At 28.8% G+C, this 26,202-nt stretch overlaps 2 protein-coding genes across 2 annotated transcripts; one reads left to right on the top strand and one right to left on the bottom strand.

Moving 5' to 3' along the window:
- Positions 1 to 1,538: 1,538 nt before the first annotated feature.
- Positions 1,539 to 6,227, bottom strand: LOC130804276 (uroporphyrinogen decarboxylase). Its single transcript, XM_057668664.1, has 6 exons — positions 5,739 to 6,227; positions 5,346 to 5,467; positions 3,522 to 3,632; positions 3,202 to 3,390; positions 2,692 to 2,817; positions 1,539 to 2,381 (listed from the first exon to the last, which is right to left on the bottom strand). The coding sequence occupies exons 1-6, from the start codon at positions 5,857 to 5,859 to the stop codon at positions 1,866 to 1,868; spliced, it is 1,185 nt and encodes a 394-aa protein (XP_057524647.1). The 5' UTR covers positions 5,860 to 6,227; the 3' UTR covers positions 1,539 to 1,865.
- An 8,478-nt stretch (positions 6,228 to 14,705) lies between these two features.
- LOC130804288 (thermospermine synthase ACAULIS5) lies at positions 14,706 to 25,559 on the top strand. Its single transcript, XM_057668676.1, has 10 exons — positions 14,706 to 14,931; positions 16,515 to 16,581; positions 17,597 to 17,691; positions 18,912 to 19,014; positions 20,743 to 20,831; positions 21,223 to 21,379; positions 21,481 to 21,556; positions 23,452 to 23,510; positions 24,165 to 24,301; positions 25,150 to 25,559. Exons 1-10 carry the CDS (start codon positions 14,789 to 14,791, stop codon positions 25,226 to 25,228), a joined length of 1,005 nt encoding a protein of 334 aa, XP_057524659.1. The 5' UTR covers positions 14,706 to 14,788; the 3' UTR covers positions 25,229 to 25,559.
- Positions 25,560 to 26,202: the final 643 nt, after the last annotated feature.

The raw sequence follows: 26,202 nt of genomic DNA on the forward strand, positions 1-26,202 counted from the left end.
ATCACCATACATTCACTATTTAAGTGCTATTCAAGCACTATTTATGAGATAATTTTTCGTTCACCGTAGTTACCGACAAAAAAGCATTCACCTATATATATTCCTAACATTTTTCATATATTTTCTCTCTTTTTTAATTATTAGCTATTTATGAAACAATGTATATTTGAGAGATGCTCTCATAAGCCCATTTTCAAAACGATTAAAAACATTAACTATTTAAAACAAAAAAGACGCATAAAATTCAAAATGTCTTTGATTCTTTCTTTTCATTGGAGCTCAACAAAACAAAAACTCTTCTTAATGGAATTCGCCGGAAATTATGCACGAAAGTCTAGGGTTTAACGTTAGTGACAAACTTGTAATATTGAAGAGAAAAAGAATTGTTTTTTTTCCCGATGACGAGGAAAGGAAAGTGGAGATTGCCATTCAATGACAACTTGAAGGGTTTCTCTTTTTGACATATATGGACGAATAAATGATTTTGATGATGCTGATAAACATGGTTGCAGGATGAAGAAGAAGAAGAAAATTAACCAAAAAAGTTTGACTTTTGTTAAAAGATACTCTCTCCGTTCTTTTTTTATCTTTCATTTTGGGTTTTTCACACATATTAAAGAAGATAGAATCTTTGGGTTGCAGTGGGTATTATTTTAATTAAATAGTAGTGTGAAGTAATGATTGTATTGGAAGTATGAGGTTGTAGTGGGTATTATTTTAATTAAATAGTATTGTGAAGTAATGATTGTATTGGAAGTATGAGAGAGAAAATAATTATAAATAAAAGAAAAGGGGTACATTAAAAGAAAAGGGGTGTTTTAAGGGGTAAAAGTGGGATTAAAACTTTCTAAAAATAGAAAGTATTCTAAAGTGAAAGAACTTTTGAAACTACCCGTTATAATAATGTGGAAGTAAAAAAAAACGGAGGGAGTATTGATTTGTTATAATACATGCTTTGGTTTTTTAAAATTCTTGTGATCTTAAAAATCTATCATTCACGTCTTGCATGAATATAACGTTTAAATTTTACATCACATATTGATTTGTTAAACACCTACTTTAATTCTTAAAATACGTAATTTGGATAGTTAAAACACCTACTTTTGTTCGTAAGAGTTTCTTTCATTCGCTTTTTACATGAATGACTATAACGCCTACTTTTGCTCTTAAGAATATTTGATTTATTTTTCACATAAATGATCATAATATCTTTAAATGATTAAAATACTTACTTTTGCCCTTACGAGTCTCTCATTCATTTTTTGCATGAATGGTTACATAAAAACATGTACTTGTGCTTTTAAAAACTCATTCATTTGCTATTTGTACGAAAACATAGTGTAAATTAACCATTATATTTTATTTGTTAAATGCCTACTTAGTTCTTAAAATATCAACTTTGGATGCTTAAAATAATTACTCTTACTCTTCAAAGTCTTTCACTTACTTTTTGCAGGAGTGGTTATAATACTTTAGTACTAACAATACCTACTTTAAATTATTAAACACCTACTTATGCTCTAAAGAATCTGACTTTTGTTAAAATACTCACGTTCGCTTTCACTGTTAAAATATTTACTTGAGATGATTGTCATACATTATCATCAAACATCTAATTTTTGACGTTGAAACTTAGAAACCTTACTCTCAAATTGTTTACCAGCGTGCCCAAATGATGGATCAGATCGTCATGAGCTACGAAAGAACCATGAAAACCGAAATTGACAATTCGGGTGAGTCATACTGTCTAAGTACATCAACACGTTTCAAAAGCCAATATTTGGCCATGACTGTCAAAAATTATACAAATTCCTCAATCAGGGCGCAAAAAAAAAAAAAAAAAAAAAAAAAACAAAACGTAACTCTTAGTATCTAATATTCTTGGCAACTTCAAAGAAATGAGCGACATTCTCTTCGGGTGTACCTACAACAATCCCATGACCGAGATTTAAAATGTGTTTCCCTCTACCGGCTTTTTTCACTGTATCCATTATCCGACTTGTTATGAATTCTTTCGACCCAAAAAGCACACCAGGGTCCACATTACCTTGCACCGCAACGTCAGATCCTAACCGTTTCCTACCTTCCGCCATGTCGACTGTCCAATCCAAGCTCACTACATCGACACCAGTTAAAGGCAGCCGTTCTAGCAATCCACCAGACCCACTAGCGTAGAGTATGATTGGAAGATTCGGATGAGTAGATTTAACAGAATCAACTATCTGTTTCAAGTACGGTAAGCTGAACTCTTCAAAGTCTACCGGACTGAGCTCAGTTGCCCATGAGTCGAAGATTTGAACAGCTTGTGCACCGTGATCTGCTTGGTACTTGACATAATTTGCCATAGATGTCGCAAATTTCTGAAGAAGAGCATGTAAAACCTATAGGCGAAGCACATTTGTGTCAGGCAAAACTTTATTTTAAGAATAATTTGCGAATTACAGTTTTAAAGTTTGGGACTTTTGCGAATTACAGCCACCAAAGTAACAACGTCTACAACACCAAATCACAAAATTCCGACCACTTGAACGTTATAGACTTTAATACTTTGCTGGCTATAATTAACAAAAAATAAATATTGAGGTTGTAATTCGCAAAAGTGCCAAACTACAAGGCTATAATTTGCAAATTATTCTTATTTTAAATTTGAATCCTCTAGATTTAGTTGATTTTCAAGCATACTAAGACTACCTTCGGATCAGAGAAAGCCAATCGTTTAATTTTGCTGAAGTGCTTTGATGAGCCACCTTCAACTACATATGATGCAAGGGTAAAAGGAGCCCCAACAAAACCGAGAACTGCAGCTTTATTGTCGACCTGCAGATAAATATTCCGAAGAGAGCTCACGGATGAATATGTTGAAAGGTATTGATATCGGTTCATGGCGCATAATTAAAATACAAACTTCTATCACATTGCTTATAATTATTGGAAAAATAACCCACATGTATCTCATATCGAATAATTAAAGGGAGGTTGACTAACATATATACTTGACTGGCTACTCCTAATACCAGCTGGTTTTAAGATGGAACCTCATCAGGTTTATGTGCAGCCAACTCTTCTCTTATGCGGGTCTGGTTGTGTACAAGCCCGTTAACATAATTTATCAATAATGGGCTACAAGCCTCAATGCTAATGAAAAGTAGAAAAATACATAAACAGAACAAGATGAAGCGATCAAGCGAGAAAACGTTATACCTCTTTCCTCAAAATTGTCAAGGCGTTCCCAACGTATGGAACGGACTCCTCCGGAACAAACTCTCTAACCCGATCAACGTCTTCCTGCGTACGTAGAGGATCAAATATGACCGGACCCTTTCCTTTCACAATGTCAAAAGGTATATTCATTCCCGAGAGTGGGGTCAAAATGTCCGAAAATAGAATAACCTGTCCATAAAGCAAATAGTAATAAGGACATAAGCAAAAGTGCTTCCGGAGATTGAATAGGCAGTAACTTTAGAAAGTAATAAGATATTATTAGGCGGGAAAATGTGAAGCCGATATTGGCAGGAACTTACTCCATCGGGCTTGAAGACTTCCCATGGTTGCAAAGATATTTCGACAACAAGATCAACATTTTCCGATCTTTCACGAAATGAAGGATACTTCTCACAGATAGCTTGGTAACTCTGGAAAGACGAATATCAGAACAAAACCTAGTTAGTCATTCAGCAATAGGTATACACCTGAGCATTCAGAAAGAAAGGAAACAACACATACCACCAAGATCTCGAGACAACAAAGAACGAATAATTCAAACCAAGTTGATAGATTTTCCTACTGATGTCATTTCATAGTTCTTCATGAGCTTCGATACATCTAAGGCAAAATCATAGTCTAAAAATTACTCCTTCTGTCCCATTATCTTTGACACCTTAACTGAAAAACACTCCGGCACAACAAAACATCGTGGGACAAACCAGTGCCACATGATTCGCTAATCGCCTTGCGAACAAATTATGGGCAGTTTTAGGCTATTTTTGAACCATTTTGAGTGAATTGTGAATCTAAAAAGCGAACTAACTAGCAAATTATGTTTCACTTGGACAAACTCATGGGGAAGTACATTTTAGCAATTGTGGATCTAAAAGGTACGGGTATTAAGACACATGTAAAACTTACCCTTGTGTGCACAGTGGTACCACTATGCATTGACTTCAAAACTAGTAATATTTTCTACTTTTAAACTTACTAAAGAGGTTTTAAAACTCAAATAATAAGGTGCGTTAGTGAATGACCATTATGTTGCTATAAAAACATGTACTCCTCGTGTAGTGTTGTACTTCTGTTGTGTGAAAGAATGTCAAATATCAAATTCTCTAAGCCTATGGTACCATATGTTCCAAAACAAAATACGACCCTTTTAGTTTTTTGTATGGTTTAGCTCTAATTTTCGCCTTAAGCATTTGTCTAATGTTTAGATAAGTGGAAAAAAGGTACTACCCAACTTTGTATTAGAATTTCCCTTGGCCATCAACGAGGATGCATTCGAAGATGAGCTCACTCATATCATCACAATGATGCACAACACGAGTTGATATTTTCATCATGATTCCCTTGATGCATCCGTACTTTCTGATATAATGTCATAATAGCGCTATATGGTAGAGTACATTTGACCCTCCAAAACCCCACCCTACGTAGAGCGCCACAGTTAAAATAGCATCAAAATCCACATTGATAGCTCCACAGCCTAAACTAGCATATTTCACAGCTGAAGATTCACCTTAGTATGTAATCGGAATATGCAATATTGCAAGACACTAAGCTCCAATGCAGTTACAAGAATTTGGCAATTTTCTACTTATTTTAAGTTTAGTCTAGTTAGTTTCGGTCAAGTTTCCCATGGCTTTTGCTCACATATCACTGCTTAATTGAAGTACATTTAGAAAAATCTCGATGCTAATAAGCTGAAGATGACAAGCCCCAAGAGTTATGTAGTCCAAATCAGCATTTCTAAATCCAAATGATTGAACACAAATAAGGATATCCAAGATAATAGTAATAGTATAGTGTGGATTGAGCACTAATCTCTAAATGTAAACCAAACCAACTCAAGCTTCCATTTTTTTTATGTAATATGTTATACAATTCAATATTAATAGAGTTTTGAATCAAATATCCCGGGCTAGAGGTGTTTGAAAACATACCCAATGACCCAATTTTAAACCAATCCAGACTCGAAATACCCGATGACCCGAATGAACACCTTGGGCCATGACCTAGGCACATACATGCCGAAATTCTCCCCGGCATTATCGAAAAAATTTACAACCCAGATTCAGTCAAACAAATAATACAAAAACATCACATAAAAGGATTAGAAATGGTGATAAACCTGCCTTCATGTATCTCCCAGCTTGCCTCATCAACCAAACTGGTGGTCTTTCAACATCCAATCCTTTCACAGCATTTAGCAACAAGGGTTCAGATGTAGTTGCTCCCTTTGAGTCTGCTACTACACCTTAAAAAATGATCAACCAAATTAATGCCAATATTCATTCAAAATTGGAACCAAAACCTAATTAATGTTTAAACTAGTTCAAAATTCCACAATTTCAAAAGAACCCAGAAGAAAAATGATAATTTCAATAATTAACCCAAATAAAAAAAACATATTCCCTATAATTTTAGCTGCCGATTTCACAATTTAAAAGCACCCATATCTAATTGATGCTTGAAATTGAATAATACAAAAAATAATTAAATTGAGAAGAAAGATTGAGAAAAAGTACCTCCAGCAGTGCATTGAATTGAAGAAGATTTAGAATTTTGTGATGATGAAAGTCTTGGATTGGAAAAAGAATAAGCCGAGAAGGAAGATACAAAGCAATTACTTCCATAGATGCAAGACATTTTTGAGACAATATATTATCTGAAATTTTTATGGGTTTGAAAAGGAAGAAGGTTTAGTTCATCTCACAAAGAATTCAGATTTGGGTTATGTTGAGGAAAGTCGTTGTTTTGGGTAAGTAGCAACGAACAGGTAACAACTAACAAGGGGAGAATCTGGAGGGATAAGGTAAATGGATTAGCTGGACTATTATTGAATCCATAGGAAAGTCTTGGTATGGAATATGGATCCATTAATCAATAAATGGATAACTCGTTAAAGATGATACAAATGTACAATGCATATTTGTTGATTCAGGTTATCAGGTCGATTTCAGGTTAAGTTTTTAGTTCGGTTTGAAATCGGATTTTGTGTTCATATTTGTTTTTTAACATAAATCAAAATTCATTTTAAAGTCGCATTAAAGTTAGATTCGATTATAAGGTCAAGTAAATATCAGATCGTCGGATTTGTTTTGAATACTTTTAAGAGTGTGTTTGGCAAATGATTATTACCTAAAACTCTTTATTAGATAAAAAGTACGTAAAAAACTAAAAGCCAATTAAAAAATTACTTAATAGCTTTTTGATTTTGACTTTAATATTAGGATTTTAGCTAGTTTAAAAGTTACTTATCAAATAATTTTTTGTTTGACCAAGTAACAAGTCAAAATTCAATTAAAAATTCACCGAAAAAGCCATTTAGTAAACACACACAAACAAAATGGTCTTATTGGCTAAATGTTTGATGTACTAAGGTGGAAAACATATGAGGAAATGTTCTTAAACGCTTAAAAATAATGGTAGAGTGCTTTGATTGTGAATAATAAAATTAATGAACATGATTGAGAAAATAAATGTAAAAACAATAAATAAATGCAATAGCAATGTCATACCAGATTTACCGTGGTTCCCTCGATGTTATTACATCATCCGTAGGTCTTGGATGATGTTTTTAATTGATGAACAAAAAGAGTTTCAAGAACTTGGAGAATTACAAATTTACAATGGAGTTACATTCAAGAGATTATTTATAGGGTAATTATGTGGATACAAGAATATTACAATAACTATTTACAAGAACAATATTGTAGCATCATTAAGAATTTAAGGGTGTGTTTATGAGAAATAAATCACAACAAAATGCGGTTATAAAAAATCCACAAAATAAATTATACACTCTCAAATCTCAATGCATGGGAGTGTATTTATAGGTGATTTAGGGGTAATTTAAAGAAACCTGATTTAATTATTATGTTGGTATTTAACTCATTTTAGGTCGTATTTCTATGGTTAATCAACCCTAAGTACAAACGAGAAAACTGTTTGAGAGCTCGATCATTGGTGAAGTAAAAGGCCAACAAATTACCGATCTATTGCAAGAAAAAGATGTCTTGAAAAATCAAATATTGAATGGTCCACGAACTCAAAAGGTCAAGCTTGTTGGATTGTCAAGCAAGCACAATGTGTATTTTGTGATTGTTTTATTATTCACTTAAAATCAATTCGAAAGACTTATAACCATTTTCGACAGTATATAACAAGGTTGAAAATTATGTTTTAATTCGCAATCTATATAAGGACTAAGGATGTATGACTTAAGACACCATATATATATATATATATATATATATATATATATATATATATATATATATATATATATATATATATATATATATATATATATATATATATATATATATATATATATATAATCCACGCTGAAAATACAAGCTTTTCTATTGAGTGTTTGGCAACTTTTTTTTGAAAAATCTTTTTCTTTCTTTCTTCATTTAAGCTTTGATCATTGAACTCCGAGCTAATAAAAACTTGCCATAGTATTTATTGTATCTCAAATCAGGAATTCGAGCAAGTTTAGATATACTTCTTTTTTTATGTAATCTTTTGTTATACTCACGTTATTATAATCAAATGTATGTGTAATTTCTTACATTAATCATTTTTTAAGTGCCTAGATTTGCTATTATTTTACAAAAATTATACAAACATTTCACACTTAACTAAACATTTAACGTTTTAAGGTAGAAAACAAATGCAAAAACTTTCTTGAAAACATAAGAATAATAGTTTAGCGCTTTGATTATGAATGTTAAAAAAAATAAATAAAAAAGATTAAGAACATTAGTGTAATCAAGAAAATTAAAGCAATAGTAATTAAATAGATGTATTAATGGACGAATAAAGCGAGGTGTTTTAAGAACTTATAGAGAATAATATGATACATATTATGAAAATTTACATTACAAATTATTTTTATTACCACTAATTATCAAACGAACTGTTAAGGATTATATGTGAAGATAGTTACATTCTGTGAATCAAGGGTGTAATTATAAGAACAATTGTCGCAAACCCACAAAACAGACTATACACTCATAGTGAATGTGCTTGTTTGACCAACTATCTTGCTCTTTTTAGCACCAATATGTTCGTTTGAGCACTATCTATGCATGTTCGAGTTGAATAATAATGCCTAATTATATATTTTTAGGGTATGTTTGAATTGGATGTAAATATTTAAGAGGAGAAACAAAGTCAAATTAATAAAATAAAAGCAAATAGAGATGTATTTGAAGTAGTTGTGATAGTTGTGAAGAAAGTAAAATGAGCATGAAATAAAAATAATGAAGAAAAAAGAAGATGATTTCTCTTATTATGGAGGTAATACTTTCCCCACCCTCCCCTAGGATAAATATTTACCCCACAAAATTGAGACTTTTCATGTTTTTTCATTACATTACAACCATTCTTCCACCTCTACAACAATTAAATTTCACTAATTTCTTATTTATCAACTTGGTTTTCTTACTTTGACTTTTTTATCCACTTAAATATTTACATCAAATTCAAGCATACCCTTAATAGTACAAATTGATCTATTATTTTTGCGTTCTAGTGATTTGTGACCTTAAAGTTTAACGGCAGACTTTCCTTTTAAGAAGAGTAGATGTCTGACGTTACCTTAAGTTCTCATCAGTGACTACATCGTTAAAATAGTCAAAACTTTTATCCCCAAAGTCCAAATAGTAAGAAAAGTAAGGATGGTATCCACATAGAATAAGAGATTATTTAAATTTAATTAAATAACAATAAAAGGGAATTTATAAAAAATAAATAAGGTCATTCGAAATATATAAGAAAAGGCTGTAAACAATATATAAAGATACTTAATTAAAGATTTAGCAGGTTTTATTGATTTATTATTTGATCATTGTACTTATTCTTTATGAATTTGTTTAGTACCTTTACGTGGAAATAATAGAATAATAATTCCTATTGCTTCTTAGATATTAGTTTAAAATCGCAATTGCGCACTAATAATCCTACCGTTAGAATAAGTGTACTTTTTAATCCTGGAGTCTAACCATTGAATTTCTTATTTTCATGCATCTAAGCATAAATTTAGTGTATTTTTAACCTTAGAGTCTAACCATGCAAAGATAAACAATCGTCTCCCCTTGATGTACCCAAAGGCAGTTTGAACAATTTAACATGTTGTATGGAATTAATAATTATAAACGACTTTTTAAAACTCGAGTAATATTTACCGTTTTAGATATTTTAGTGGCTCTAAGCGAAATTAAGCTGTGGACCCTTAAGAAATAAACATGTGTTTGATTATTTTTTTGGGTGATGGTTGATAAAATATTATATTTTTCAAAGGATAGTTCTAATTTGTACAAGTAAAGTAGTTAATAGAGAAAAATACAAAAAAATCAACACTACTTGTCCAATACTTATATTAAATGTTTCTCACTTGAAAATATAAAAATGTTATACAATATTCACTAATATACAACCGGCCATAACTTTAAAAAAGATTAAAAAAACAAGTAGTAGCCACCAATTACCAAAACATTAGCAAAAAGCGATGAACTACTCAAGTATATATGTAATAAAACCTACAATTGGACAAAAAAAATTCTAAGATATTGAGCAATAACAAATAATCAAGTGAAAAAACTAAACAATTTTATATCGCTTACACTTACAAGAATATAAATAAAATCAATATTTTGTATACATAGACAAAAAACTAAGAGTTCTCTAAAATTGGGTCCTAAGCGGTAGCTAAAAAACTTACATTAATAATTAGGCTAGATTTGAAACAAATGAAAAAAATAAGAAATGGTTAATTAGTTAGTATTAAGATAGTGCTAAAGTTAAACTGAAATTTGATATATGTTCAAATTTTTGGGTATAACTTTTTATAGAAAAATAGTATAAATGTAAGATTTGCGGCATTGAAAACTAGACTTCAAGAACCTTTCAACAACATATATATACCCAATTTCGACAACCAAGCGAAAAATGGCGACTATTTAAAGTTTGCAGTGACTTTTAGTACATCCAGTCGTGTAAAACACACGACCGGACCGCAATATGGTTTGAACATATACTAAATTAAAGCACAAGCAAACTTTAAACGATCGTCATTTCTCGCTCGGTTATCGAAATTGGGCATATAATATATCATTGGAAAGATCTTGAAGTCTAGGTTTCAAATGCCGCAAACATTGCATCAATGTGATTTTCCTATCAAAGTTTTGGTCAAAAGAGTGAACATGTATCAAATTTTAGCACAAAATGTGAGAACAGGTTTATTTTCCGATTTTAAAAAATTGTTTTCTTTTTTTAAAATTAATATATTTTTTTTTAATTTAATTATTATTTTTAAATTTAATTTAATAATAATAATGGTTGATTTTATAATTAAAAATAGATTTAAAAGCATTTTAATAATTTTATTTTAAAAAGGTGAGAACAAAAAAAGTGGCGAGTTTTAAGAACAGGGAATTCAGCTCTAAATATCCATTTTTGTCAAAACATGTCTTAATTGTTACATGGAGTTGTCCATAAAGCTAATCTTGCCTCATATACTTACATCCACCTACTTGTTCCACTCATTTGACAAACAAGTGGAAGACACAATCATATAAAACAAACTTCATTGGCTAACTTATAAATAAAGGGAATACCCTTTTGAGCCATGGGATTTTTCTAGGGAATGTTAGTGAATCTAATCGAGTTCCACCTTGCCACGCTTTAGTAGTACCTCCATTTTGTATGGTTGATTAAATTTTTAATATTTTATATATGTAAAAAGAAGTTTTAAATACGATTTTTCATATATATATATATATATGTGTGTAATTTGTTAGATACATATATAAATTTTAATATAGATGTATCCTTATCATCATACTTGGCCAATGTATTTTATTTATAGAAACTATGATTAAAATCTGAGGAGGAGTATAAGACGATAAATTATACTCGTAAATAGAGAATAAAATGTCATAACACCCTTCAACAAAAGGGTAGTTTTGTTTTTGGTGACAAATTCTCAATTAACAATTTCATTTCTAGGCCAAATAAAGATTATTTGAGACATACTCCTATTTAATTGAATTCCTACTCTCAGTTCTCAATCACTAGCCTTACATAAAAGTCCCTAATTTTCATTTCCACTTTATTTTGGTAGAAAAATCACTTTATTAGTATCTATATCATACTTCTTTGAATGCCATATAAAAACATATATTATTAAAAAAAATTATCTATCAAAACTGTAATAATATTTTCACTTTACATTAATTTATCTGTCTTAATCCTTAAACAATTGTCTTTAAAGTCATTATTAGTAAAGATAATATCAAAATCTATATATTCTTCAAATTTCCACTATTTTTATTTTTGTGGAACTATGATAAGGTACAAGTTAAAAAAAACATTTTATATACATAGCTTCTTCTATTTTATAATACTTACGCTTATTTTTGGTTATTTCACAATACTTACACTATTTTCATTTTTAACAAAAAGCATTTAAAATATTCTCTATTTTACCCCTATTGTATTCTTACTGATCATCACATTATTACTTTTTCATCTATCATTCAAAATGAGTTAAAATAGACAAAAAATACTTAATTTTTATACCACCATTTAAAAGTGCAAGTAATTTAAACAAAGGTAGTACTTTATTTCATACCCACCATCTTATTTTCAAACAACAATCAATATTTGTGTTAGACAAAAAGAGTAGGGTATGCACTTAAAAGTTAAAACCCACTTTTAAGGTATCATCATTAAGTAAAAAGACCATAAAAGATTTGCTTCAACTCAACATTATCTCACATTGCTTAAACAGCATGAGGATATGTGTCCCTACTTTGTCCCTAATCTTTTTTAGTCAAGATTGGAAGAACTAAAGTGCTCATTAGAGATGTGCATGGATAAGGCCTAAGGGGCAAGCTTCAACTTTGATGGGCTTCACCAATACTCCTTAGTTCCTTTGATATTAAAAGAAGATGACTGAAATATGTTAATAAGTGTTGGAATTATTTGTTTAAAACAACCTTAAAGTTTTGCTTATCGATAAATTATAGCCGCAAAAGTTTGTTATTTGTAAGTTATGGCTACTATAAATCAAAAAGTGCAAACATTGTAATTAGACCTGTTCAATGGACTGGATAAGTGCAAACTTGTTGCGCACATCTTTAATTATAACCACCTTGCTAGATTTCGGTCATCGAAAAATAAAATGACCTATTAATCTCTTTTATGACCTTTGACCCGGGAAATTTAGCTCTGACTCTCTCTAGTGTATAGGGGCAAAGCAAAAGAAATACATTGTGAGTTGATAATTTTGAATTGAATCCATTAAAATCTGAGTTGATACTGTTAATTTCTGATGAAAAGAGTAAAATTAAAGGTGAAAAGAAATATATAAATGTAAAAAAAGGGTCGGGTTTCATTTGAAAATTATAGAACATGTGATAGATTGATGATTCTCATATATCTTTCTATGTTGGTTATAGAGATTGATAACATTGATTTGTTGGAAGAAGAAAAATAAAACTTAAGATGAATATAGAAAAAAAAGATAAATTTAAAGTTTTTAAATGTGGATCAAATTTAACACTAATAGGTTTTAAACTCATAATCAACAGTAGAACATAAATGCATGTTACCAACAACTCAGCAATAATTGACTAAATAAATTATAAAAAATTTGTTAATATATGATGCACCTGTTTTCTATGGGCCCTAAGCGGACAAAATCCATAGTGGAGCAAGTGCACGGGCTATGTCATTCAGGTGCATGCGAAGGTGCAATTATCAGCGTTAGGTTTCCCTTGCGTTTATGCGTCACATGCCAAACAAATAATAAACCCCAAATCCATTAATGGCCACCCCCACACACAAAAAAGAGCTAAAAGGACAAATAGAAGGAAATGCAATATGGAGTATGTTTAATTCACGCGTGATAGGAAATAATTGCACTAATTAAACCTATATAAGTTTTGACTTTGAGCGCATGGTCTTAGTAATAAAATGCATATTGTCATAATGGTCTGTTTTACTAAATTTGAATTCATTTTTTATTTTAGACTATTTTAATGAACTTATATTATTTTAATTTTGAATGTGAACTTTTTCTATATGTGCTCTCTAGTATTCATAAATACTTCAATACTTTAATCTACTAAATTACATTTTTTTTAATCTTTGTACCAAAAACTAATAAAGTTAAATGGTTGGGATACACAACTATGTTCTTGATGACTATTATATTTCATAATTCATACAAGAAGTTGAATAGTTGATGATCGTTAAGTCAACTTAGTGTAATAAAATTGTGTTGGGGGAGAACGGAAGTAATAATCGAAAACAATAAAGATTCAATGCAAACAATAAGAAAAACACACTAAGAATTTATGTCACTAAGAATTTATGTGGTTGCTATCGATGTGATAGCTACGTCTACAGGTGCCAGGATCAAAACATTTCACTATAAAACCGCAAGACTACGAAGATGAATCAAGAAAATTTCACTACGATAGCTCACTTTCTCCCTTTTGTGTTTCTATGAAACTCTAATCCTAATTTAGAGAGGGGTTTATATAGTAACCCTCCCTTGAAGAAGAAATTAGGTTAACATCTCAAAAAATAATCGGCCAAAACGTGGTAAAAACTCAATTGACCTTGATGCGCAAATGAAACCAACTCGGTTTTCTCAAGGAAACTAGAAATGCCGAGTTGGTGTTTTCTGCTGGACAAACTTCAGTTTTTTGCGTGTTGCAAAAAGCCTACAGGCTCGTGAAACCCAAGCCTTCCATCCCCATATCAACACTCAAAAGACGGCTTGTCTATCACCAAAACCCAAGTCAGGCCGACTCTGTTTTGGCTGCTAGAACAGGCCCATGATTCATCTTCTTCCATGTTCTAGACTCATTGTTCAAGTCACTAAACATTAACAAATTGTTTGGTGATAAATTGATACAAGTTCTCTAATGCTATGTTTAGGAACACTGATCTCATTTAAAAATTTAGAATTTGCTTGAATTTAGTGTTTAACGTTTATAAAAATTAAATTTTGATTTGAGTCAATGGCATCATTGTTATAAATTAGTTAAATATGAAAATTTGAAAATGATTTTCTAAACCTTGTCAATATCAAATTAATCATTTATTTCATAATTGAAATCTACAATTTAAAATGAATTATCTACTCAAAAACACAACCTCATAGAAATTGATAAAAGCACTATTTTAATTGATTCTCAATTTTTACTTTTATTATAAAATATATAAAACTTTTTAATTATTATTGTCCCCGCTTTTTCTCCATTAATTACTTTTATTATTTAATAAACTGATATATTCACAATCTAAAAGAGTCAATTTTTTTAAATTTTCGTGAACATTCCTTACGTGAACAATAATATTAAGAAACAAAAGAAGAAATTATCTGCCAAACACCCCAAGTACATTTTTTTCATTTTATAAAAAAAGTTTATTTTGCTTTTTGACCATCTATAAATAGTCAAGTACCTTCTTTGTGGTTTCTCACTTCACAACACTTATGATCTAGTGTGGATATAGTATTGATAATAACAAATTTCCCTCTTAGTTTCTTCAAATGGGTACTGAGGCTATTGATAGTATAACCCCAAAGGCTTTCCCAGCCATTTTTAATAAACCAATTTTTTTAAATAAAGATAACGAGTATTGGTATGAAGAAGATATTGATCATGACCTCAAATGGTCATTCTCCTTGAAAAGGTGTGTATTATTTTTTTACTAGAATTCTGCTTTATTAACTTTGCAACAATTTAAGTTATTATTATGAGCATTTTGAAAGATATATTTTTCGTTCTTTTTACTTGAACTTAAATTATTTTTTACTATATTTTTCATTTTATGGTAATTTTACATATTGTAACTATTGTATGAGAAAAAAGAATTATGATATCTTATTTTATTTGTCTTATCGAATATTTTATAACATCAAATTTTTATGTTCTAATTGAGTATAATTCTAAATATAAGCAACCCGACAAACATATTAGATTACTTAAAAAAATATTTAGATACAAGTAACTGAAAAAGGAAAAAGATTTTGAGTATAACATAGAAAATGTGCTTTTTCAAATCACTCCACTAATCTCATTAACCCTCAATTGATTTCATTTTTCACTTAATCAACTTATATATCTAGTTTCAAATTTATAAACAATAATATATATATATATATATATATATATATATATATATATATATATATATATATATATATATATATATAGGATCAAATAAGAAGGATTTTAAAATGACAAGGGTGAGAAAGATTTTTGTTTGATTTTGTTTGATTACTATATATACAAAAAAGGATACTATGTTATAAATTAAGAACATTTTAAAAATTATTTCATAGTTACCTTTCTGTGTAACATAGTTACTTTTACAATTATGAGTTTTTAGTTCAATCGTGACCATAGATTTTTTTATTTTAGTGAAATCAAGGGTGTATAGTTCTTCTTACCCTTCTCATTTTCAACCTCTTCTCAATTGATCCCTCCCCTATATATATATATATATATATATGAGAGCAAATAAAAAGGATTTTAACTTGGGAACGATAAGAAAGATTTTTTTGTTAATCACTATATATACAAAAAAAAGATACTATGTTAAAAATTAAGAACATTCTTCAAATTTACGACATAGTATCTTTTTAGTGCAAGATAGTGACTTTTACAATTAAGTATTTTTGGCTCGATTATGACCTTAGGTTTTTTTATCTCATTCAAATCAAGGGTGTAGAATGCTTCTTATCCTTTTCATTTTAAACACCCTTCTTATTGAATCTCTCCCATATATATATATATATATGATCAAATAAGACGAATTTTAAAATAAAAAGGATTTTAAAATATGAAAGATGAGAATGATTTTTATTTGATTTTGTTTTGTTACTATATATACAAAAAAGGATACTATGTTATAAAGTAAGAACATTCTAAAAATTTATTTTATATTTACTTTTCTTAGTAAAATAGTTACTTTTACAATTATGTGTTTTTGGCTCAATCGTGACTATAGATTTTTTTATTTTAGTAAAATCAAAGGTGTAGAGTCCTTGTTACCCTACTTATTTTCAACACTCTTCTCATTATATATATATATATATATATATATATATATATATATATATATATATATATATATATATATATATATATATATATATATATATATATATATATATATCCACATTTCAAACAGAACATTAACATCTCTCTTTAGTTCACTTATACTATTTCATTGGCAAACCCTTTGCATCATTGACTTTTTTTCTCAATCAGCATTCTACAAAAAGCGACTAGCCAATATCAGGATGTTGTTCTACTTGACACTAAACGTTTCGGAAAGGTTCGTCATATGATCTCTACTGCTCATCTTTTATATTCTAATCAAATATTCTATTTGATTTTGCACACTTATCATTACGTTATTTCAATCTTATGTATTCCTAATAGTGAATGGTTAAAAGTACAACTGTTCAATTGTGACCCAACGCAAAATTCTAAACTGGATCCGAAAGTTACCCAACCTAAATTTTTTTATTTTTAAGTTCACCAAACTGACTTTATCCGAATCGCAGCTGTACTTGAACTGATTGATGATCGAAATTTTAAAATTTAATCCGAGATTTTTTATAACCGAGATATAACTATTAACGAGATTACCCGAACTTAATAGTAATCGAACCGAGACATATCCGATCCGAATCATGCACGAAACCGAAATTGATCCAGCTAAATCACTTAACACGAATTGATTTTTAGTTGAATCAAATAACAGTTAACAATTATATCCCAATTAAAACAAATTGATCTGACGCATCCGATAAAACAACTGGTAATTATCATTTTCGTAAGTAAATAAGCCTACATAAATTAAAACCCAACCATCAACTTAATTTGACATTAACTTATTGATAGAATTCTGTAACCGACTACTATTCGAAAAATAAAGCCCGAATCCGATTTGTGCTTGTAAAAACGAACTAATTTTAGACAGATGACAACCCAAGCCCAATTAACACTCAACTCGAATTTCAACTGGTAACGAACCCGTGCAAACCTGATAATGTGATTAATTGTTGTTAAAGTGACTCGTTACTAACCGATCTGACCCGAGTATGACCCATCGCAACATACATTCAAAAATCAACCGATTCGTAATCCGATAGAACTGAATGAAACTCGTTCGAAACCGATCCAATGACCCGAATGAAAATCTCTAATTTAAAGTTGTAAAAAGATGAGACGAATCGAACAAAAATATAAACATTTTATGTAATTGAATTAATTTTTTCCAGTCAATTATTTTGATGAATTATTTAAATTTCCAAAAATAATATAAACTTTAATTAATTTCATAGGTGTTGGTGATCGATGGCAAGATGCAAAGCGCGGAAACTGACGAATTTATATACCATGAATGCTTAATTCATCCTGCTCTTCTTTGTCATGTCAAGTCAGTACACTTTCATTCACTACCCTTACCCTCTGTTCTAATTTATTTATTAAACTTTACAATTTTAATTAAAATGTAATAATAATAAATAAACTAAAATGAAACAGAGTATATTAGGAGTACTATTTTGTTGATAGTAGTGGTTGGTAGATACTAGAAGTAGTTACCACTATATACTGTGTCCTTTTCACATTATATTAGGTCTGGGCAAAATGAAAAAACTAGATTTTTTATATAAACAACGTTTTTTCTGAGAGACCATCTTTAGAAGAGACGGTTATTCAGGCCCAAGCTCAACAATTTAAAAAAAAAAAAAAACCTAAAAATTGACCCTATTAGAAGTTGATGTTATAACCTATTAAAGTTGATTTTATAACCTATTATAGTTGGTATTTGTAGTTGGTGTTATAACCTATTAAAGTCGGTATTATAACCTATTTGGAGATACCAAGTTTAATAGGTTATAGTATCAACTCTAATAGATTATAATACCAACTTTAATAGGTTATAACACCAACTCCAAATAGCATTACATAGCGCGCATTTTTTTGGCAGTTATTTTTTTTGGAATAGTGGGCCGGCCCAATTGAGATGCATCTTTTATAAAGACGGTCTCAAGTAAAAATTTATGTTTTATAAAAGATTGAATTTGTCTTTAACAGGTTTTGGCAAATTTTATTAATTGTCTATTTCATTAACCTTAATTTTCAAATAATATTAAGATAAACAAAATATTACGAAAATGTCAAATTTGTCAATAATTCATGATTTTATGGCATATGATTATTCTAAAACAGATACTTATCATAGAATAAACATTACTAAATTATGAAGGTCATTATCAAAAAAAAATGGTACAAAATAAGTGAAACAAACTAAAATCGAAAAATGTGCAAATTGAGAGGAATAAAGGGAATATTAAACTCCTTTCTAGCTCAAGTCATAAAATATTCTCCATGATTATAAACCAATAATAGATTATGAAGGATGATTAAAAATGTTGCAAACTTTTAAACATGGTAATAATATGACTGTTTGTGGACTGTCTCATCCTCAAATATTGATAAGCTAAAGAAGCACGCGCATAATAATTATATACACTCTTATTTAACAAATAATAAAATCAGCAAAAGAGTTTTATTAGAGATTGCACATGCATGTGTTATTATTTTAATTGGCTTACACTTGAATTAATGATTGCCAATTAATAATGGTAACAGCCCCAAAAGTGTTTTCATAATGGGAGGAGGTGAAGGTTCTGCCGCTAGAGAAGCCCTTAAACACAATTCTATTCAACAAGTCGTCATGTGTGACATTGATAAGGTATTTTTCTCTCACTATCAAAAATAAACTCACCCCTAAAGCAGGATATATTATAAATACTGTTCTTTTAAGTTCTTCCACCTTATTATAATGAGTAGTTTTATAATTTCTTTCATTTTAGAATACTTTTTATTTTTGAAAAGTTTTTATTCCACTTTTACCCCTTAAAAACTCCCATTTTCTTTTAATGTACCCTTTTTCTTTTATTTATAATTATTTTCTTTCTCATACTTCCAATACAATCATTACTTCACACTACTATTTAATTAAAATAATACCCACTACAACCAAAATATTCTATCTTCCTTAATATGTGTGAAAAATTCAAAGTGGAAAAACTTAAAAGAACGGAGGGAGTAATGTTCAATATTGTAGCTATTAGTTAATACTCCCTCCTATTTATCATATGTGTCTCATTTGATTTTTTATCAATTTTTAGGCAGTCAAATGGAACTACATGTGTAGAAGAGAAGGTTCAATTTATGATAGGGTTTAACTCACATGTAAGAGAGAGAGTCTTATTTATAGTCAAATGGGACCACATGTATAGGAGAGAGAGTCTAATTATGGTGAAATAAAGGTACCCAAATTACAAATAAGACATTTGAGATGATTTGACTCAATATAGAAATGGAATACATATCCTGAATAGGAGGGAATATTTAACAACGTACATAATTATTTTCAAAATGAACAATACAATTTGTAGCGTTCCAAAAAAAATACAAAAATAAAAATAAAGAGTGGTGTTCTACATTATTCAAAACAAATTAAATTATTACTTAATTCTATGCTAATCAAATATATCTCATTTGTTTTTTTACATTATTTAATTACCAATCACTTCTAGTTTGTTTATATTCTCAATTTATAAGTTAAAAATATAGTCAAGTGAAATTTCGTTTGCTTCGTCTCAATATAAATTTAATTAATATCACTTTTTAAAATTTTTGACAAAGCACATTTAAAAGTAAATAGAATTGAAATAGTGCAACTTACAAGTGTACAAAATAAAATGAGACATTTAATAAGAATAAGAGAGAGTATATATTTTAATAACTAATCATAATTATAGCTATTATTATATAATAATTATTTTACAGAGCTAATTGGACGTTTAAATATTTAAATAACTACAATTATATTGCTACTAGTAGCCAAAGCTAACAGCTAGCTCCACAATCACAACCATCTTATGTTGATCACAAATTTAATATTTTTATTTATTTTTATATATTATTGACATTTTAATTTCTTTTTAATAATCTATATGTGAATAATACATTATTCTTTCATTAATATAGTTCATTTGGATTTAGATATACTTTTGTTTAGGTTAATTCATTATTCATTTGATTTTCTAATATTTTTTTTTTAGATTAATGACGGTATCACTTTCTTTTTCTTCTTTACTAATCATAAACTAATTTTACTTTTCAATCTTATCTACATATATTATTTCACTTCGCTTAATTTTTAGCTCAATCTTCCATCACAAATTAAAATTTTTCCACAAAGTAAACTAATATTTCATGATCATTATTATTATTCTCACAATTTAATACTGACCAACAAACTAAATCCGCCGTAAATTTTGATAATGAAAATCCCTTTTTGAGATATAGATATGCAGTATTTGGCAAAGATTTTAAGAAAATGATTACAAACAAAAATTGTACAAATTGTCGAATGCATAATGCTGCGTGCTTTCTATACGTACTCATGCAGGAGGTGGTCGATTTCTGCCGTAAACATCTGACCGTCAACCAAGAAGCCTTCCGCAATACTAAACTTGAGCTTGTGATCAATTGTGCAATGTAAGCTTTATTTTGTAGTTTTTCTGTTTCTTTATTCATTAATTATTTTTAATTTGTAATTTATTTTTAATTTATAAATTAAAATAAAGTTAAATGGGTTTTTGTTTAATTCGTCTCAACATAAGGTGACTTGATATTCATTTTTTATAATTTTTAATTACACACAATTAGAAATCAATATTAAAAATTGAATTAATATATTGACAAACATACAAAAAACAAATAAGATATTTAAAATGAACGGAGAGAGTATATGATAAGTATACTTTTACTTTTAATTAAAATATGTACACATTTATTTTTTAATCGGTAGAAAATCAGATACTAGTATATAATATAGATTTGATTCTGATTTCTCACCAATACTTATTTTTTTAATACGACTAAATAGGGCGGAATTGAAGGAAAGAAAGGAGAAATTTGATATAATAGTTGGAGATTTGGCAGATCCAGTTGAAGGAGGACCTTGTTACCAACTCTACACCAAAACTTTTTATCAGAATATTCTTAAACCTAAACTCTCTCATAATGGCATTTTTGTCACTCAGGTTTTATTTCCATTATAATTCTCCCTCGGTCTATAAATTTTTTTTCATATTTAAATTTTAGAATTTTTTTTTAATAAATATTTCCATTTTTCTTTTAATAGGCTGGACCTGCAGGTGTTTACACACACAAGGAGGTTTTCTCTTCCATTTACAACACCATCAGACAAGTTTTCAAATGTAAGTCAATAAACTTCTTAAAAAAATAATAATTCAACTATTTAAACCACAATTAAATGACAGTCTATAGTAAAGTCCTTCCAAAGTTATTTACTCCTATTTATCATAATTCCTTTGTTCCGAATTACTCGTAATATTAGGAATATTGCACAATTTATTCATCATTTTTAGTTTGTGATTAGTATTTAATCTATAAGTTAAAACATAATGAAGTGCGATCTCATTTGATTCATCTCAACGCAAAGATTATTAATATTTATTTCTTACAATGTTTTATTATATATAATTTTAAATATTAAGAATTGAATTAGTGCATTAAAATGTGTAAAAAAGCAATTGTTATAAGTAAATTGCAACGGAGGTAGTATTTATTATTCTTAATTAATAATATAATGGTTGAATTTTTACTCTATGTGCTCCCCATATATATAATAAACCTTATCACGATCATAAGGGCAAAGCCATAAATTTAAATTAGGGGTAAATAACTGATACACGAAGTAATTAATTAACTATAATTAAATGATAGATAATCATAGACGGATCTACACTAAAACTAATGTCGCAAGCGCTAATTTTTTTTTAAAATATTAGTTTTATAACATTTTTCAGTTTTACTGTTTTAGAAATTAAAGTTTTTTCCTCCTTTCTCACACCTGGAGATTATTATTGTATTATTCTATTTAATATGTCAATTTAGAGTAATAAATTTTTGTGGGTTTATTTTACACACAAAACTCTACCATATTTCTTACTCCGTAATTTTTTTAATTATTACTTTAATAAAAATTAGTGCTACCCATGATTAAATCCGCCATTTTTGATATTAAGCTAATAAAATAATTATATTAAACCAAGATAAAATTCTAAGTTTATGGTTTTAAATTGGATAATGCTATTACTAATTTGCAAAGTTTTTCTTATTATGAAAGTTTTCATTTTGGAGATCTTTTTGATAAAAAGATCTCATTTGTCTTCACACTTCAATAAGAAAGGTGTCTCATATTTGCTTTTTAAATCCTAAAAATTTACTTAATTCTTTATTATTAATGGTATTCCTCCCCTTATTTTAAATATTTTCCCTTTTTATTAAACGCTTTTATCCATATTTATGATTTTAAGCAATAATCACTACAATAAATTTGACTTTTTACGATATTAGATTTAGTAGCATTAAAAAAAATACCACTAATTTATATTTTTAGTGTAATAATTATTGGTTTTTGATTTAAGTTTCACTATAAAGTGATTTAGCAATACTTTATTTGGTCTTTAATGACATATGTAATTGTTACTATAGTCTATAGTGACATTTATGAGAAATGTCACTAGATCCTATGTCACAATAAGCTTTAATGTGATTTTTTAATATGCTGCTAAAGGGTCTAAAAATGTCACTAAATCCTCTATATATATTATTAGAAATTTGAAGTAGCTACATTTAAATTAAATGTTGTTAAATATATGTAACACCCTTGAATTTCCAACCTCTTAACGAAACCAAAACCGTAAAGGACGGAAGAAAATTCGAGTGTTGCAATATATCCCACTAAAAACAAATTATGTTGCAGTGAATAATTATTACTTATTTAAATCAATAATTATTTTTGATGAAATCTTACAATTCATTATTACTTTTCTTCAAATAGGAAGAAAAATATCAAAGAGAATATAATATATTATAAATTTGAGAGGTCAGATTAATACAATGGGCTACTGTGTATAGACCATGTAGCTTTGCATTATTGTAAATCTTAAGTATATCAACTGGGCCAATTAGTGTCCTTTTTCTTTCCAGCATCCTAAATAGTTTTGTAACTATAAATTAAATCGCTTATTACTTATATCCCTATACATAAACTACATCTTAATTTGCCATTTCATTCTTATTTCAGATGTAGTAGCCTTTACTGCTCATGTGCCATCCTTCGCAGATACTTGGGGATGGGTTATGGTATGGACTAAAACTTTATTTTATTTTTTATAATATACACCTTACTATTTTATTTAGTTTCTAATTGATTTTAATTCTTTAGAAGTAATAATAATAACTGTATTATGTTGTAGGAGTTTCAATCCTAGCTTAAGTATTTGGTTGAATTCTGTTAATATGTTATATACTCTCATGAATCATAATAAAGAGATATTTGAGAAATGACTGATAGGTGATTACAATGGCTGATTTGACTACCTAATTTTATTAACTAGTTTGACTAGCTGATTTTCAACCCGCTACAATGAGAAGCTTATTCAAAAACAATAAGTTTTTTCAATCAGCTAATTTACCTAACATTAACATTGACTGGTTTGACTACCCAATACTCTATAATAAGTTAAAATTGTCCAATAAGTTGTTTTGCAAAACACCGTTAGACCATATATATAACTTTGGGCTTCAACATATGCTTATCTTGGTTGAGTTGGTTCCTTTATTTAAATGCATAAGAACCCAACGTAGTCTAAAATCACGAGTTTGAATATAATTTACTTTTATTTTTTCAAGCGGAATATTTAGCATTATATACAAAGAGGTCATGTGTTGCATTCGCACATAACATATATTGAGGCTTTAATTATTTATCTGCTAATTGATCATTATTTGTGATAGGCATCGGATTATCCAATTATTATTAACCCGGAGGACATTGACAAAAAAATCCAAAATCGGATTGATGGCGAGTTATTCTACCTCAATGGGGCTTCATTGCTTTCGTCCACTACCCTCAACAAAACCCTTTCCCAATCGTAAGTTAAATATATTTTTCATTTACTACATCTTGTTAGAATTAGTAGTTACATTTAAAATTTTAATTATTATTAAAGTATTTATAAGAAAAAAAATTAATCAAATTTTATAATTAATCGTATTTGTTCCGTCTTAAAATATATATTTTTTTTATAATTTTGACGTTTATAATTTTATTATCATGCTCAACTAAGAGATTAAAGATCAAATAGTCATGTATTCGGTTCTTCCCTTAGTGGTGGAAAATTCAATATTCTTCATACGAGATATGTATTTGATTTCATTAACCTACCCATCTCAGTTTATCTGATAATAAAAAATAATAAAGATGGAAAAATATTTTAACTTACATAAAACAAGAAATGTAACAACTATTCCCTCCGTTCTTTTTTGATCTTCTATATTACTATAATGGGTAGTTTCAAAATTTATTCCACTTTAGAATACTTTATATTTTTAGAAAATTTTTATCCCACTTTTACCCCATAAAACCCCCTTTTATTTTAATGTACCTTTTTTCTTTTATTTATAATTATTTTCTCTCTCATACTTTCAATACAATCATTACTTCACACTACTATTTAATTAAAATAATACCTACTACAACCTCACTTTCAATACAATCATTACTTCACACTACTATTTAATTAAAATAAGACCCACTACAACCAAAAGATTCTATCTTCCTTAATATGTGTGAAAAACCTAAAGTGGAGGATAAAAAAAAGGAAGGGAGTAGTTGTTTAATGTAATTAGAGTCTATTTTTTTGAAACACAGGAGTAGTTATATAGACTATATTATAGTCCTATTAAAATTAATATTGTTTTTCTTCATGATTTCTGTCAGGCTAATGCAAGAAACTCATGTGTATACCGAAGAAAATGCAAGGTTCTTGTATGGTCATGGATTAATTAATCGTCATTAAGGATTGGGAGCTTCAAAAGGTTGAGTAAAACAAAAAAAATAAAAAAAATGAATGTATGCACCTATATATAGTTTGAATGTTTTTTTTAATTACAAAGTAGACAAAAGAAAGGAAGTGGGCTATGTGAGAATCAAACTCGCCTGACATTTACACGTAAAAGTAGTATTTACTCCAATTAAAACAAAACTCGATTTTAGAGTTCCAATGTTAACTATTGTTGTAGAAAATACTCTTATTTTAGTTAAAAGAGAAAGTGGAAGAAAAACTATTTTTACACTTTTATGTATGATTGAATGAAAAATATGACATGATTTCAAAAGTTGAATCTGAACTATCTCTAATCTAAAGTTCAATATTTAATGTTGAGGGTAAGGAGTGTTTGTGTTGCATCCACACTTCTAACACAAAAATATCTCATGTGAAGTGACGTGTTAGTGCATATAACATACTTCATATTCTTAGAACTTTATTCATCGGTTAATTCTTTGATAATATTATTCAAAATCTCATATTCACACGTTTTTTGTACGTTATTTATGCTCTCACATCTTACTTTCAAGCAAAAAAACAAATCTGTTGACTTTGACTAAGACCTTCTGAAAGTGAAACTCTTAAACCATGAACAATGAAGAGGATATCCCTTCTTTTTAGCACTCTCTTTTCTTCTTAAGGGTATGCTCTTAAATGTGGAGGGATTATCTCAATCCTCTTGGGCAAGAGGATTGCTTTTGATCCCCTTTATGAAGAGGATAAAGATGATGGGAAGAGAATTGAATAAAACAAAAAAAAAAATTGCTTTCACACGTTGGAAGGGAGAAAAAGAGGGGGAAAAAAAAGAAAAAAGGATTTGGCATGCAATAATTGGTACACTTGGCACAATTTGATTAGTTGCATTTAAGTTCGGTATTTTTTAAAATAGTCATAAAAAATAACGGTAAAGTAAAACTTTGAAATAATTTCACCAACGGCTCTAT

This window comes from Amaranthus tricolor, chromosome 17 (assembly GCF_026212465.1).
Source record: "Amaranthus tricolor cultivar Red isolate AtriRed21 chromosome 17, ASM2621246v1, whole genome shotgun sequence".
In the NCBI taxonomy this organism is placed as follows: domain Eukaryota; kingdom Viridiplantae; phylum Streptophyta; class Magnoliopsida; order Caryophyllales; family Amaranthaceae; genus Amaranthus; species Amaranthus tricolor.

Excerpts from the sequence above, each read along its gene's own strand:
- LOC130804276 (XM_057668664.1), bottom strand. The coding sequence starts at position 5,859 with ATGTCTTGCATCTATGGAAGTAATTGCTTTGTATCTTCCTTCTCGGCT. Across the intron at positions 3,633-5,345 it reads AAGCTGGGAGATACATGAAG|AGTTACCAAGCTATCTGTGA; the intron begins GCAGGTTTATCA and ends TCGTCTTTCCAG. Across the intron at positions 2,818-3,201 it reads TGACAATTTTGAGGAAAGAG|GTCGACAATAAAGCTGCAGT; the intron begins GTATAACGTTTT and ends ATTTATCTGCAG.
- LOC130804288 (XM_057668676.1), top strand. The coding sequence starts at position 14,789 with ATGGGTACTGAGGCTATTGATAGTATAACCCCAAAGGCTTTCCCAGCC. Across the intron at positions 17,692-18,911 it reads GCTCTTCTTTGTCATGTCAA|CCCCAAAAGTGTTTTCATAA; the intron begins GTCAGTACACTT and ends TAATGGTAACAG. Across the intron at positions 20,832-21,222 it reads CTTGTGATCAATTGTGCAAT|GGCGGAATTGAAGGAAAGAA; the intron begins GTAAGCTTTATT and ends ACGACTAAATAG.